The 15,159-nt window shown below is 39.1% G+C and overlaps 1 protein-coding gene and 1 non-coding gene across 3 annotated transcripts in view; one reads left to right on the top strand and one right to left on the bottom strand.

Moving 5' to 3' along the window:
- Positions 1-15,159, bottom strand: part of TUSC3 (tumor suppressor candidate 3) — a 71,962-nt gene that overhangs the window by 42,054 nt on the left and 14,749 nt on the right. The window contains exons 1-5 of one of the 2 annotated variants that reach the window (XM_074304821.1): positions 10,075-10,180; positions 6,161-6,330; positions 5,006-5,123; positions 4,037-4,177; positions 3,775-3,915 (exon numbers count right to left, since the gene is read on the bottom strand). In XM_074304821.1, coding sequence (XP_074160922.1) covers positions 3,775-3,915; positions 4,037-4,177; positions 5,006-5,123; positions 6,161-6,300 — 540 coding nt within the window. In that variant the 5' untranslated portion in view covers positions 6,301-6,330; positions 10,075-10,180. Of the gene's footprint in view, positions 1-3,774; positions 3,916-4,036; positions 4,178-5,005; positions 5,124-6,160; positions 6,331-10,074; positions 10,181-15,159 lie in introns of those variants that run through there. The other variant, XM_074304820.1, reaches the window with a different exon arrangement.
- Positions 8,029-8,130, top strand: LOC141565198 (U6 spliceosomal RNA). The gene has a single exon (XR_012488885.1). It is a non-coding gene; the product is annotated as a U6 spliceosomal RNA (small nuclear RNA).

Raw genomic sequence — 15,159 nt, 5'->3', positions numbered from 1 at the left:
TTTGTCCATTAGTAAATACATCTGGACTAGAAAGTAGATGGACAGGTTAGGCACTTTTAATGACCCCAAGCTTTTCCCACAGACAAAAGGATATCTTTCTAATACTAACATTCTATTTTCTACAGTTGTATAACTGAAAGACTGAAAATGAACAATTAACAGGGCAGCTAGGTAGCACAGTGGATAGAGCACCAGCCCTAAATTCAGGAGGACCTGAGTTCTTACTTGATCTCAGACATTTAACACTTCCTAGCTGTGTGATCCTGGGCAAATCACTTAACCCCAGCCAGAGAGAAGGGAGAAGGGAGAAGGGAGAAGGGAGAAGGGAGAAGGGAGAAGGGAGAAGGGAGAAGGGAGAAGGGAGAAGGGAGAAGGGAGAAGGGAGAAGGGAGAAGGGAGAAGGGAGAAGGGAGAAGGGAGAAGGGAGAAGGGAGAAGGGAGAAGGGAGAAGGGAGAAGGGAGAAGGGAGAAGGGAGAAGGGAGAAGGGAGAAGGGAGAAGGGAGAAGGGAGAAGGGAGAAGGGAGAAGGGAGAAGGGAGAAGGGAGAAGGGAGAAGGGAGAAGGGAGAAGGGAGAAGGGAGAAGGGAGAAGGGAGAAGGGAGAAGGGAGAAGGGAGAAGGGAGAAGGGAGAAGGGAGAAGGGAGAAGGGAGAAGGGAGAAGGGAGAAGGGAGAAGGGAGAAGGGAGAAGGGAGAAGGGAGAAGGGAGAAGGGAGAAGGGAGAAGGGAGAAGGGAGAAGGGAGAAGGGAGAAGGGAGAAGGGAGAGGGGAGGGGAGGGGAGGGGAGGGGAGGGGAGGGGAGGGGAGAGGAGAGGAGAGGAGAGGAGAGGAGAGGAGAGGAGAGGAGAAAATGAACAATTAATAAGTAAGAGAAAGAGGCTAGAGGGAATGTCAGTAAGCTACCACACAGAATCGGTGAGGATCTCTAAAGAAAACAGGAGAAAAAGCTAGGAGGAAAATGTCTATTAGCATAAAAATGAGAAGTGAAAGAGAAGTGAAAGGCCAACCATTCTTTGGTATTATGTGGCCAATAGTTAAGTATAGGAGGTCATCCGCATGCAGGTGAGCCTTGCAACAAGCTTACAGAAAGACATTAAAAGAGTCCCATGGGCTGAGTAGGCAAGGATCCAGATGGACAAGATCACAGGTGCATCTGAGTATTTATTCTCCTAATTAATTGTTTAGGTAAGCCTCCTGAGTTTTCTAAATAAACCATCATAAACCTCAGTTTCAGAGAGAGAGAGAAAGCTTTTAAACTCTTATTTGATTAAGCTGATTCCTTTAGGTTTGGCTTTTTTTCTTTTTTCTTTTTCTCAAAGTTATCAAAGCAGGTCTTCCCAAAACTATTCAGTTAAGAATAGTGGAAAGTGGAGTCCACCCTGAAGGGTTCTTATTATCTTCAATTACACATTTTTAAAGTTAAATGACATTTTCTTAATCTTATACCACCTTTTGTTCTGGTTTCTAAGTGGATATTATATTTTTCCAAACTTTTTTAAATGCATCTGTTGAGATGCTAACAGTTTTGTTTAAAATGCAATTTATTTTGCTTACTAGTTTCCTAATACTGAGCCATGTTTACATTCTGTGTACAAATCCTAAATGACCCTAATATATATATTTTACGGATGAGGAAACTAAGATCTGCCAAGGCTCAAACAACCTATAAATAACTGATATTTGGGCCCAAGTATACCTGACTCTAATTCCAACAAACTTTTTAAATACTAGATTATTTCTATTAATGAAATTACTCTTATACTGATCTGCATTTCTTTTTCTGGCATATCACTACCAAGTATGGATATTAAGTCTTTATTTGACTTATTTCCATGCTCCTGAAAACAATTTATGTAATATTTGTAATTATTTGCATAGATTATATGATTCATATCTATTCAATGTAAGTATTTAATGTTTCTATAAATAACAACTTTTTTCAAGATTCTCATTCTCTTGGCATATAAATCTTTAATATATCTCCATAATAAATATCTTTCCTGCCCACCCCATTTAAGCTTCATTTGGGGGGGCTGTCTTCCCATATTAGATTGTAAACTTCTTGGCTGTGTCGTTTTTTTCTATATTTATCTGCCCAGAATTTTGCAAAGTACTAAGGCCCATGGTGAGCTCTTCAGGAGGGAAGGAAGGAGGGAGAGAGGAAGAAAGGAAGGAAGGAAGTTTTTGTTTCTGTCACTTTGTCTTATTTTGATTTCTAAAGTTTTTTTAATTTAACTTTTTCTTCTTTTCTTTTCTTGAAAATTAAATTTGCTAGAGGTTTATCATTTATATTGTTCTCTTCCTAATATTCCTTATTTGGCTGATTTGTGCTTCCTTTGGTATATGAATTTGTGCATTTTTAATTTAATTGCAAACTTATTCATAAATGCTATTGAATTCCTAAATTCCTAGTTGCTGCTGAATATTGATTTTCTCAGATTTCCTTAATTTGAGCTTTATATTTATATTAATCTTTAATTTTTCAAAAATATTATTTTGATGCATATTAGGCTCTAAAGAGCAAGTTATTTTTAATTTAATTGCAACTTAATTCATAAATGCCACTGAATCCATAGATTTCTAATTGCTGCTGAACATTTTCTCAGATTTCTTTAATTTGGGCTTTATATTTATATTAATCTTTAATTTTTAAAAAATCTTAATTTTGATACACATTAGGTTCTAATGAGCAAGTTGCTTTTAGTCAGAATTTATATCTATATCTTTTAAATTATATTCCTCTTATTTATTTTGTACTGAAGTATGATATATAAACGAAATGCTTAAAATTTCTGCCTTTTTGAGTTTCTATGTCCTTTATGGACATTTTTATGTGGATATGATTTTTGTGAACATGTATTTATTGAAATACATACAGATCCAAATGTAGATATAGATGTCTCTTAATATAGCTACCAAATCTAAATATTTCAAAAGTTTATTTCAGAGAATCAAACTTATGACAAAATAACTTTTGATTATGGGGCACATTTTCCAGTAAGAGTAAGTTAAAATAGAAACAATGTTTATTTTCAAAATTAAAACTGTATTTATTATTTTACATTTATGAATGCCACAAAATGTATGTCAAAATCTAAGAAAAACACAAACTATTTGGATATTACTGTGAGCAAACTGACTTTGTTGAGCAGAATCCAGACTGAGTTGTATCTCTGGGGGTTATTGAATTATTAGGCTAGACCCAAGTACCCAAGAGAATGGTCACCAGAAGCACCAACCAGAAAGCAAGAACTGGGGCCCCTGTGGTCAGGAAGTGCTGAGTTCAATTTGACTTTGGATACTTCCTCACAGGATGGGTAAGCCACTTCACCTCTGTCTGCTTCAGTTTCCTCAACTATAAAATGAGTATCATACACAGTCCCTATTTCACAAGGTTATTGCAAAGATCAAATGAGGTTATATTTATAAAAAGCCCCAAGCACAGTAATTGTATGCTTATTACATATAAATGCTTATTCCCTTCTTTCTCTTTCCTAAAGGTAAAGGCTCCATATAAGGTTGATTTTAAGTTTTTTTCAGCTATTTGCACAGCATCATTACAGAAAGACATTAAGCAGCATAGAAGGCCAGAAGCCCTACTGGGACAGGATTATAAGGGTGGATGTCCTAGCAGGGAAACCCTGCTTAAGGCTCTCCATGGTCAGATTCTCCCTTGGGGAAGATCTTAGTCCTTACTAGTCCTGATCTGTTAACATGAACTGATGTGCATGCACAGGCACACACACATACACACATGCACACACATGTTCACTTACCAGGGAAGCCATGGCCCAGCCCGTCTTGTTATAAATGAACTCCAAGTTGTTTCTCCTCAAGTAGAGCAGCCCTCCAACAAGAGAGATCAGTAGGGCCAAGGCAATGGTGCCTGAGTAATTGGGGGGGCGGAAAACGCGGATCTGAAAAGGAGAGGGACACAGACCACCCATCAGTGGTCCATGAAGAGGTTCCAAATGCACTGCTGATACCTTCCCTCCCCAGGAAGTTCTCTCCCCCATATCTACATCCCCAGAAACTTACATGAACATCTGTCCGGTCAGCAATCCACTTGGCGAGCTGCTCTGCAGCAAACCCAATTCTCTGTAGGTCAAAAGTGTCAGCACGCTTGGGTTTCCCCTTTGGAGGGAAATGCATGAAAGTCGGCGCTGAGTTCATGTTGAGCTGCAAAAGAGGGCACAGTTACATTCTGTGAAGAGCTACCCTTTGGGATATGAAACAAAGACTTCGAAGCTAGCATTAAACTGTGGCACACAAGGCAAAACTAATGAATTAAATTGTATAGCCTACAACTGGAAACCCTTGATCAAAAACCGGGCTTTAAAGGCAATCACATACCTGTCAGGTCAGTGCCTGGACAAAGAGAATAAAAAGATCCAAAAGACCCAGTCTCAGACTGTAGCTGACCAGGACAGTCTGGGAAGTAAAAAGCCAAGAAATCCAAGGAGGCAGGGGGAGGACATCAGACTGTTATAAGGATGAAACTGGGTCCCTGAAGATTCTCTCAGACTTCAATTCTATCTCATTCTAACCCTCCCACACTGGTTGCCAGCCAAAGCAAGCCTGACCTCCCCTCAGTGATACCCTGGAAAGTTCTGGGAATACAAAGTGGGGGGGCAGGTGGGTACTGGCTAAGGTAGCATGTCACAATTATTAAAATGCCTACACCTGGGAACAGATGGGGGACCAGGTTTCTACACAGAATGAATGCAACAGGAAACATTTACTTTAAAATGAATAACAAAGCCAAAGGCAGATGCTTCTTGCATCTCCTAGGGTCTGAAGGGTGGATAAACTTCGAATGTGCTGTGGCCCTCAAGTCACCCCAATGCCACAGCCAAAGGCTACAATAACAGGTCCTACACTGTTGGCAACCATTCATGTCACAAGAACTAAAATGCTCACTTGAGTTGCCTACATCACAAGGGAATTGTTCCCATTTTGGGACTCAGTGGGCTAGACACAATGGAAAGCGTAACTAGGTGCAGGTACCTGCTGGAAAACATCTGCACCCTCATCATAGTCCACGACACTGAAGAAGAGCTTGTTGGAGAAGACCGAGGAATAGCGCCAGGAGTTGGCCAGCACCTGGTACTCTTCATTGGCCTGCCTGTGAGAAACAAGGCACTGATGTGAGAACAGGGCGACATGACACCTAGTGGGGCTTGAGGACAGAAGGGAGCCCTTTTTTCCAAAGAGAAACCTGCAGCCAAGTCCTAGAGAAAAGTGGCTCATCACTGACAACCTCCCACTCCCACAAATATCCTCTTAGTCCCAGGAGATAGCAGGATATGGATTTCCTCATGGAGAATCCACCAACTAGCACCACAATTAAAGATGCCTGCACAGAAAGGCATACTTTATGCTTGTGGATCTGATACTACAGCAAAAGGCTGTTTTTTTATAAAACTAAACTAAATCATCCCAACTACTTTCCTTAAGCTGCTGTTCCTAGTGCAAAGAATTAGTAAGCTTATTTTTACACAGGTTCTCTTCTATAAAATATGCTTTCCATATACCATCAAGGATGTCTTCCCTTTTAATACTGACAGGCTAACGTAACTGTCTGGTGTCCTTCTACGTATGGCCACAATTTAGCCTAGGAGAACTGAGGGTCCTGATCCACAAATATTATTATATCCAGGTATATAAACTTTCCTTTTAGTGGATACCTATAGCAAATTTCTAAAAATCAAACTTTTTTTTTTCCTCTTAAAGTGGGTAAATTGCACTTTAAAATGTTAACTTCAGGGATCTAATTTGTCTTCTGCCAGAAATATCTGAATAGAAGACAAGCATGAGTGAAGCGGCTTTGCTTGAACAATTCCAACACTCAGATTGGTAGTTCAGACAGGTGACATCAATGTAATATAAATCACAGTAAGCATACTACACTTTTTAAGCATGGATCCATTTCATTTTTATCTGATGCATACCATAACCTATTGTCTGACCCTCGACAAATATTTAATTTAATGGAATTATAACAGTTATCTACTGAATTCAAGAGAGGTGCATGTATTTCCCATGGAAGTGATTTCAGAACATTCCACCTTCTTTCCCAAGAGTGTCTTCATTTAAGAATTTTGATAGAGAATAAGCAATCTTCAAAGAACATGAAAAATGGATGACCTTAGAAAATATTACCTGCACACGGAGCATTGCCTCTGTGGCTGTAGGGCTGTGAACATCACCACGACTGAGTAGTTTCGGGGAGGCGCTTTCACAAACCTCCGAAACTTGTCCCCATTCATTCTGATAACGGAGCGTCTCACACTCCAATCCATCAGCTGCTCCACTTTTTCAGCCAAGAGGTTCTGAAATTAAATGCAGGAATTCGACTCTAAGAAATGTCATAACACAATTAGCCCCCTCACACCAGATCTCTGGCTCAGCCAAACCATCTTCCAGCTGCCAGTGAGATTTCTGATGCTCAGGGCTGACTATGTCATTCCATCCCTCCAAAACAAAATACTCACTTGTTCTATTACGTTTAAAGCACTTGGCCTTCTCCCTCTGGCCTCCTTTTCCAAAGTTTAGGGCCCAGCCTCCTTTTCCAAAGTTTAGGGCCCATCACTCTATTTCAAGCTAACCTGGCTAGCACACTGTTCTCACACCCCATGTGACCTCTCCAATCACCATGCCTTTGCCTAGAGGTTGACCCCCTCCAAGTCTACAATATTCCTTCTCTCCTCTGCTTCTTCGAAGTCCTCGTATCCATCAAAGTTCAGTGTAATGCTTCCTGCTTCAAAAGGCCTTTGTCTACCCCTCCAAAGACAGTGCCCCTGGCTCCCAACTCTTTAAAGTGATCGCATTCTCAAATCACTGTTAATGTTACATTGATTTATGTGTGAGCTGGGAGCTGCTGGAGAGCAAGTGCTATTTGGACCTTTGTCTGCATCCCCAAAATTGACCAGCACAATGCTTGCCACAAGGGATTGCTTAATAAACATCTGTCGATTGATGACTGATAACACACCAAAAAGGAGCTCAAAGAAGGGTTTAGCCATAGCAATCCTGCAGGAACATCTTTTAAGTCACACCTCCTCTCAGTTGAGTTATACCCAACAACCCAATTCTAAGTTATCTAAGTATTCAAGGAGAAATTGTGTTCTTGTTCTTATAGAATTTTCATTGCAGTCAACTTGACTTGGGCCTTAAGAGTTCTACACGCGGTGTTCCACACAATCAAATCTTTATTAATAACAACATAATTCAAATATTTAGATTTTTCTATCAAACTGGGGGGTAATTTAGCCCCGTTGAAGTCAAGATCACATTTGCTTTTTGATAAATAATGATGCAAGAACTCCAGAAAGAACAAGAAGACAAGCTTCCCCACATGCTTTCAGTGAATGACCTGAATGCCAAAATCAGAAACCAGGTCAGCTTCCAAGAGGGCCATCATGATGCTTGTGCAATCAGCATCGATCCAACATGAATGTTCACTCATTCTGGTAAATTACATCCAATTAAATAGAGAATGGTGTTCTAGGCCAACAAAGCATGTTCTCAGAACACAAACGGTTTCTCACTATTTAGAGGGTCTAAATAACATTTTTTAAAAAATCATTTATATAACAGTATTGTAAAAATTAGATTGCTAACAATAATGTAGAAATCTTTCAAAATTAAAAAAAATCTAAACTTAATCTGAATAATGTTTAATATAGTAACTTGTTCCCATGTGTTACCATAACATATTTAGATGCTGAAATTATATATACTTTGCAACTACTTTTTTTAATGTCAAGAAATATTTTAAGGAAGGAGTGAAAGGGAAAGGCTCACTCATAAATAAAATAAAACATAACAGAAAAATCTCAAATTATAGCCATAAAGCTACATTCTACTTTCAGTCAGTTAGTCAACAAGCAATTATTAAGCTGTTATGTGCCAGACACTATTAAGTGCTGGAAATACAAAGAATGGCACAAATATCGTCCCCTCATGGAGCACACCGTCTCCTGTGAGAGATGTGTAAATAACTAGGCATGAATGAAATAAATGACTAAGTGTTCCTTCAGCAACATATCTATTAAAATAGGAAAGATACAGAGATTAAGATGGCCCTGAAAAAGAATGACATGTAAGTTCTTAAAGTATCCCATATTTTCATTTACCCATAAAATAAGAACATTATGGAAATGAATAGATAATGATAATGATAAATCTCAGAAGAAAACTGGGAACAAAAAAAAGTATACTTATTCTCAGACATGATGGCACCTTCACAAAACTTGCCTGTATATTATTAGGGCATAAAAGCCTCACAAACAAATGCAAGAAAGACAGAAATATTAAATGCATCTTTTTCTCACCATAATGTAAAATTATATTCAGTAAAGTCTTTCAAGCATAAATAAAAAATTAAGTGGAAACAATATTGTAGTTTGTATTGGGAAGGGTTCTTTGTTTCAAGCACTTTGCACAATGCCTGGCATGACCTATTGAATAAAATGGCACAGATCTGTGACTATTCTTAGAACAATCTATTCTTATCAACAAGTTTAGGACACTGCTCCAGAATATATTCTTTCTCCAATTATACCCAATTTTACCCAGTGATGATGTATTTTATAGTCCAACACAAGACTAATGTAGTTGGCATACAAATGACACTGATTATTTCAGCCTTCTTTTCATTTATTTCATTTATTATTAATATTTAAAATTACTGCCTCTCTGAGGAAAACCCTGTCTGTCATTTTGACACAGTGGATAAGGCTAGGGACTCCAGAATGGTCTGGGAACCAGCCTCAGTACAGAGATTTATAGGTCCATCTCCCCAAGTTCAGCAGGCTGGAAATGGATGCCAGGAAAGAGGGACCCATACAGTTGGAAACTCTTAGTCCTGCAAGGATGAAAGGATGAGATTCAAGGAAGAATCCCTGTTTGTACTTAGCTTCTCTCATCACTGAACAGATACATTTTATCAGAAATCAATGGGGAGAGGCTATTTCCTTAGGAGCTGTGCCAAGATTCATCCTGCTGCTTCAGTTTTTCACTCCAAGGGTTTTAGCCAAAGCACTCACCTTAGAGTGCAATGGCTCTTCCAATTTAGTTCTATGCTGTGTCTGCAGATTTTTTTTTTTTGAATAAATAAAAGCAAACACATAAGTAAAGAAAAAACCTGTGAGACTCAAAAGACTGGTGTTACCTTTCTACAACTTCCAAACCAAGGATATGTCAGCAATTTCATTAGCCAATTTCCAATTATTTAGAAACCAAGTGCTTGGCATTTAGTTCTAATTGAACCTTCCCAAGCAGCACAGGAAAAGTGGAGAGAAGTATGTGCAGAACTGGCAAATCATTCAGTTTTATAAATAATAAATTCTTGAGAAAATGAAGATCACAGGCCTGGCACTTTCGAAAGCCAATCAGTGATGCTGATAAATGAAGGTGGAAGAAATCACATAATTGGGCAAACTGCTAATTTATGTCAACAAACCTCACCTGGGCATTCTGGAGCTAAGCAATCCTCAGATCTTTCATTAATTGAGATTCATGCAGACTCCCCAGAAAATCTGCTGCCAACATCCCACAACTCCTCTTCTGATCTCACCACTGGCACGGCCAAACTTGATTGATGGATGGTCTTTCTCGGGCCTCATCTATGGACCCCCTAGCCATGCCTGGCACCACTGAGCACTAGATCCTGCTTGAGTTTTTCCTGGCACTGATCTCTTAGTTTCCTCCTCTCTCTCACTGCTCCTTCTCAGTCCAAGTGAGAAACCCGCTCAAAGGCCACACAACCAGCAAGGGCATGAAGCAGGATTCAAAGGAAGCACTCCGGGCCTCTGCAGCAGTAAACTCCACTGTTTCCTGCCTACAATTTATTTGACTTCAAAAAAGCTTTTCTGATTCTACAAGCATTCTGTCAGGAACAGCCACCACAAAACAATTACCTGGGGAAAATGGTTTCATTTTTGAAGCAGAGGACTGGAAACTGTGTTAATTAAAATAACAGTCATCTGAAATCTCATTAGGATAAATGAACCAAATATGGCATGAGTCTGAAAGTTACAAAGTTGGAAAACAAGAAGAAAAAGGCTCGCTACCTCTGCACACACTTGCTGGCCACCTTCTTTTCCATTTCTGTCCTCTGTTTGAGGAAGGCACCATCAAATTCCTCTCCAGCTCTCCCCAAGTGACCAGCACCACACCTTGTTCTACCTCACTGTTCGACAAAGAAAGCTTTTGCACCCAATAGTCACAAGTTCATTCTTTGTTGTGTGTAGCTGCTGGCTCACACTCACCAGGCCGCTCACACCAGTCCTTTGAATAAGGTGTTCTTTAATTCTTTGATGGGGGTAGTGGTTCAGAGTGCCACCACCAAAGGAACCTTGGATTCCCTCATTCCAAGGAGATGTCTGGAGTCTTTACAGGAATGACAGTTTCCCATAGATCATTTACTCCACTATTCTCCTCTTTAATGATAGACAGCTGGTTATTCATTTGCAGCATCTGAGGGAGAGATAGAGGGCTAGCAGGCTAGATGGATGGATCTTTATATGCACATATGGACTGAATATACATTTCCCATCTAAATTAATGTCACTGCATGGATAAGAGCCATTTTCATCCACTTGAGATTAAATCAAACCTTTTTGAGTAGATAGAGGGCATCATCCAGGATGTTCTACAGTGTTCTGAGCTTTAAGACCATCAGCATGTCAAGTGCAAAGAGATGCATCTGAATGACTGCACCATCTATAGGAAATCTCTTTTCACCTTGGAATGCTCTCTGGAATTCTTCCATCACCATGGTAAATATTTGTGGCAAACAAACAATTTCCACAGTCAAAACCAGTTTTCCAACTTTGTAACTTCCATTGATATAAATAATCAAAGCAACATCCATAGTCAGAATGTTCCCTATTCCCCAAGGTCACTTCAAAACTCTCCTTTTATATTTTCATTTTTTTCCTTTGATTTCTATTCATTAAAAAAAAAAAATTCACCTAATCCAAATTATGGAAGCTAGAATATACCAAATCCCAAGTTATACACCCTACTTTCTCAAGGAGTTTAGTATCTGACTTTTCTCTCCAACTACTTCGTCATATGAAGATGCTTTACTATTCACATAAACCCTCCTTCAGATTTCCTAACCTAACAATTCTTTAACCTCTTAAAAATCTCATGATTCATTCCTTCAATCCACTTCAGAAAATGCATAAGTAAACACACACAAGAAATCTACTTCCCAAATAAAAGCTCTGATATTTTCCAAATGACCACCACTTTATGGCCCCCATCCTTTAGCGTCAGGGACATCCAGTCCCTCCTATGCAAAATACTCCATTGGACTTGGGAGGGATAAGTCTCTTTAATTAGACAATTGCAGAAGTGGGCATACTATATAACAGGAACACTTAGAATTAACCTTTTTTTTATACCCAAAACACAAGTCCCTCCTCCAACACCCAATTGACAGAGGACCAGAGAGGTCTCAACCAATCTGGAGCTCATAATATCACCTGAATCTCTACCCCTGACTACATCCACCATTACACTTTCCCTTGGCATTCACCTGATTCCCTACTGCCTTGAGTACTATAAAGGTTATGGCCTAAGGAGTCTGATTCTCCCAGGAGTCTCCCCTCCAAATTACATCATTATATCTCCCTTCCCCCCCCCTTCTAATTACATTTTACCACAGTGTTACTTATAATAAATCTCCCTCCATTTTCAAGTCCAAATCCCCCACACGAATAAATTTTGCTTTTATTCGTGTTGTTTCCTTGTTCCTTGTCCCAGCCTCCATTTCCTAGGCTTCAACCTCACTTTTGAAATTTAAGTTTTATCTCTCTGCAAGCAACTCTCCAATTTAATTATTTGTAACTATGGAAACCAACCCTCCAACCAATTCACACTTTCCTTTACCCAAGACTTTCTCAGGCCATTATCCTCATTTTAACTTCATTTCCCTCTCTCCAATTTCAACCTTCAAGTCTACAATGTCTTTTACTATCAAATCTCTTGCTTGTCCTCTTGATCGCTCCACCAGTACACCTTGTGAAGCCTCATCTCCCAATAACCCCTATTATCCAGCCTCTCCACTCTCACTCATATTAAAGCAGGACATACAATAATTCTTGATTAAGTGCCAAACAATCTCAAGTGGATCATTGCAGTAACAAGAGGCCTTTTATTTCTCCTTCCTGCTTCCCTAGTTCACTCCCCTTATTCCACTATTCCAAACTTCTCCACCTTCCCCTTTGCTTTCCCCTTCTCCCAGCTGTGGACCTCAATTTTTATTCCAGGGGGAAAAAATTGAGACCATTCAATGTGATTTCTCATTCTCATCTCAAAACCTTCTGAAATCATCTTCCTTTCTCTCCTCTTTCTATTCTCTGACAAAGAGGTGATTATTCTTTTTCCTAAAATCAACCCCTCTCTCTACAAGGCACCTATATTTTTCCTAGCAGATTGCTATTCTCAATTATCCCCATCTTGTTCTCAAATTTTCAATCTCTCCCTATCAAATGTCATTTATGAAGCACTTCTTACTCTATGCCAAGTTCTGTACTAAGCCCTGAGGGACATATGGGAAGGTTTACTGGCAGAGAGAGATCAGGAAAATTGTTTTGTTTTTAATGGGCAAGAACTCATCACACAAAGAGGACAAAAGGACTGCAAAGGTAAGGAGGTAGAAAAGACACAAGGCTCTTTTAGGGAAAATCAGCAGGCTCACTTGGCTCCAGTGGGTGGACAGGGGAACACCATGAGACAAATTGGAGAGGGATAGAATAGAGACTGGAGGGGCCTGAGTAAGGTCAAAGACTCTGAACTGGATTTGATGAGTGATATAAAGCCAGGAAATAGGTTTTTAACACAGATATGAAGTGACTAAACTGTATGAAACTAAATAATTCTTTTCAAGCAGAGAGATAGAGGATAGATTAGAAGAGGCCACTGAAAAGAGGGAAAAGTACTGTCAAAGAAGAGTGAGGAAGACAATTAAACTGCTAATCTAGCCTCTATTCTTGAAGAGGTCAAAGGGAATCTCTGAGGCAGAAAATGGTTAAACAATTTAATTCTAAGGGTACAACTGCATTTCTGTTTAACTCTTTCTTAGTCAAATATATCCAGGCAAAAACATGGTAAGTGAAGAGGTCCTGATTAACTAGGTGGGGCTCATAGAGAAAGCCAGAAGTACTGATAAAATTACTCCCTGAGGCAAGTAGGGAAGGGCACTGATGGGGATTAGTTCTATCTTAAAGTCCCAAATGGAGATTGTGGGCAGCCCCACTTTGCTAAATTCCATCAGAAATCCTACTTTGTCAAACCCTTGAGATTAAATAACTCTATGGCCTATACCATCTTTGCTGAACCCCTTTTGATTATAGCCTCCCACTGCACTCGGCCTCAGGGTGTCTTTTCTATCACCTCGCTATGCTTCCAGGTGTCTTTCTCCTTACAGCTAACTTTCAGGATGATAAATCCCTCTGAGATTTTTCTTTTGTTTGCTAGTTTATTTATTAGCATTCTTTTTCTTTAAAATGGAGTTCAAAATTCTTTCCTTCACCCAATGAGGCAAACAAAATATTAATGTGAAATCATAAAAACAATTATGATTTGCCATTTCGCCCCCCAAAATGGGAAAAAAGTATATTTCAATTTGCACTCAAAGGTTTTCAGTTCTCACTGGCAATGGATAGTAACATTGGGCATCATGAGTTCTACAGAATTGTCTTTCACAGTTGATAATCATTATAATATTGCTGTTTCTGTGCATAATAATTTCCTAATTCTTCTCACTTCACTTTATATCAGCTTATATGGGTTTAACCATGATTTTTTTTTTTTTGACTGAAACCATTCCTTCCCCTAATCAATTTTTTTTTTGGGGGGGGGGAACATTCTTTGGTATTTATCATAGGAAAAGCTGTTTGAACAAGAGGCATTCATGATATAGACTCATCCCCCCCCCCCCCTCCATTCCTCCTGGCTATTGTCCCTACTGAATTTCAATTTTAATTAGTTTTATTTTTGCTTATATTTGGCCCCTGCATTTTTAACCTACTAGTAAGATTTGTTTCCTCCAGGCTCAAGCTATGATCTTCCAATTTTTTGTTCATCCTGAATACCATTGGCTGATTCTGACACCGAGCATCCTTCTGATGGCACCACTGAGTAGGAACAACTCTACACCCCCGGTCAGCATAAAGCAGCTCCAGAAGATGATATCTCCATCCCTTTGTCCAAATAAATTTGGGGCACAAACTGCTTGAGAGGGGAAAATAATGTAATACAGCAATGATTTTGTGGTCCCCTGACTTTAGGGGGGGTTTCTGTTCTAACAATAAATCAGTAATCCTAAATCTTCTGGCTTTGGAGTCTACCTTAGAAAACTCCCAAACCCTTTCTGTCTGATTGTGAATAAACCACTCCTCAATTTATTGCTGATTGATAATCTAGTCAGTGATAATCTGGTCAGTGAAAACCAAATTCCAGAGCCCACTGGGCCATAGAATTAGCATGCCAATGATAGAAAGCTGGATAAAGGGGTTGCTTTGCTTCTGTTTCTCTGCTAAATTCTCCTGGAATTTATTCAGCTTGTAATTGGCATTACAATTACAATAAACTCTGACCCTTGACAAGGAAATGGGTTCAAGCCTGCAAATCTTTTTGAGATACCTCATGACACTGGTCTGTGACCCCAAACTTTTGGGGTCCCCTTCCCAACCTCAATAATTTCTTATAGCATAATAGAATTCCATCCCAATAATCTACCACAACTTATTCAGCTATTCCCCATTTGATGAGTATTTACTCAATCTTTGAATTCTTTGCTACTACAAAAAAAAAAAAAAAAAAAAAAAGAAGAAGCTTCTCTAAGTTTTTTGGCTTTTTTTGTTTTTTTTTTTTTTTGGTATATATAGGTCCTTTTCTTTTTCCTTTGTTCTCTTTGGGATATAAAACTAATAGTAGTATTGCTGCATCAAAAGATATGCACAATTTTATCGATCCTTGGCTACAGTTTCAAATTCCAAAATGGCTAAATCAATTCACAATTCCCCAATTTTTTAGGGTACCTATCTTCGGTCAGTTCCTCTAGCACTAATCATTTCTGATAGATGTGAGATAAAACTTCATAGCTGTTTTTAATTTGCATTTCTTTAATCAATAGTGATTTA

Source organism: Sminthopsis crassicaudata, chromosome 3 (assembly GCF_048593235.1).
Source record: "Sminthopsis crassicaudata isolate SCR6 chromosome 3, ASM4859323v1, whole genome shotgun sequence".
Classification (NCBI taxonomy): domain Eukaryota; kingdom Metazoa; phylum Chordata; class Mammalia; order Dasyuromorphia; family Dasyuridae; genus Sminthopsis; species Sminthopsis crassicaudata.
Note: the sequence above shows the minus strand (reverse complement) of the source record. Positions and strands in the feature narration are given on the sequence as shown.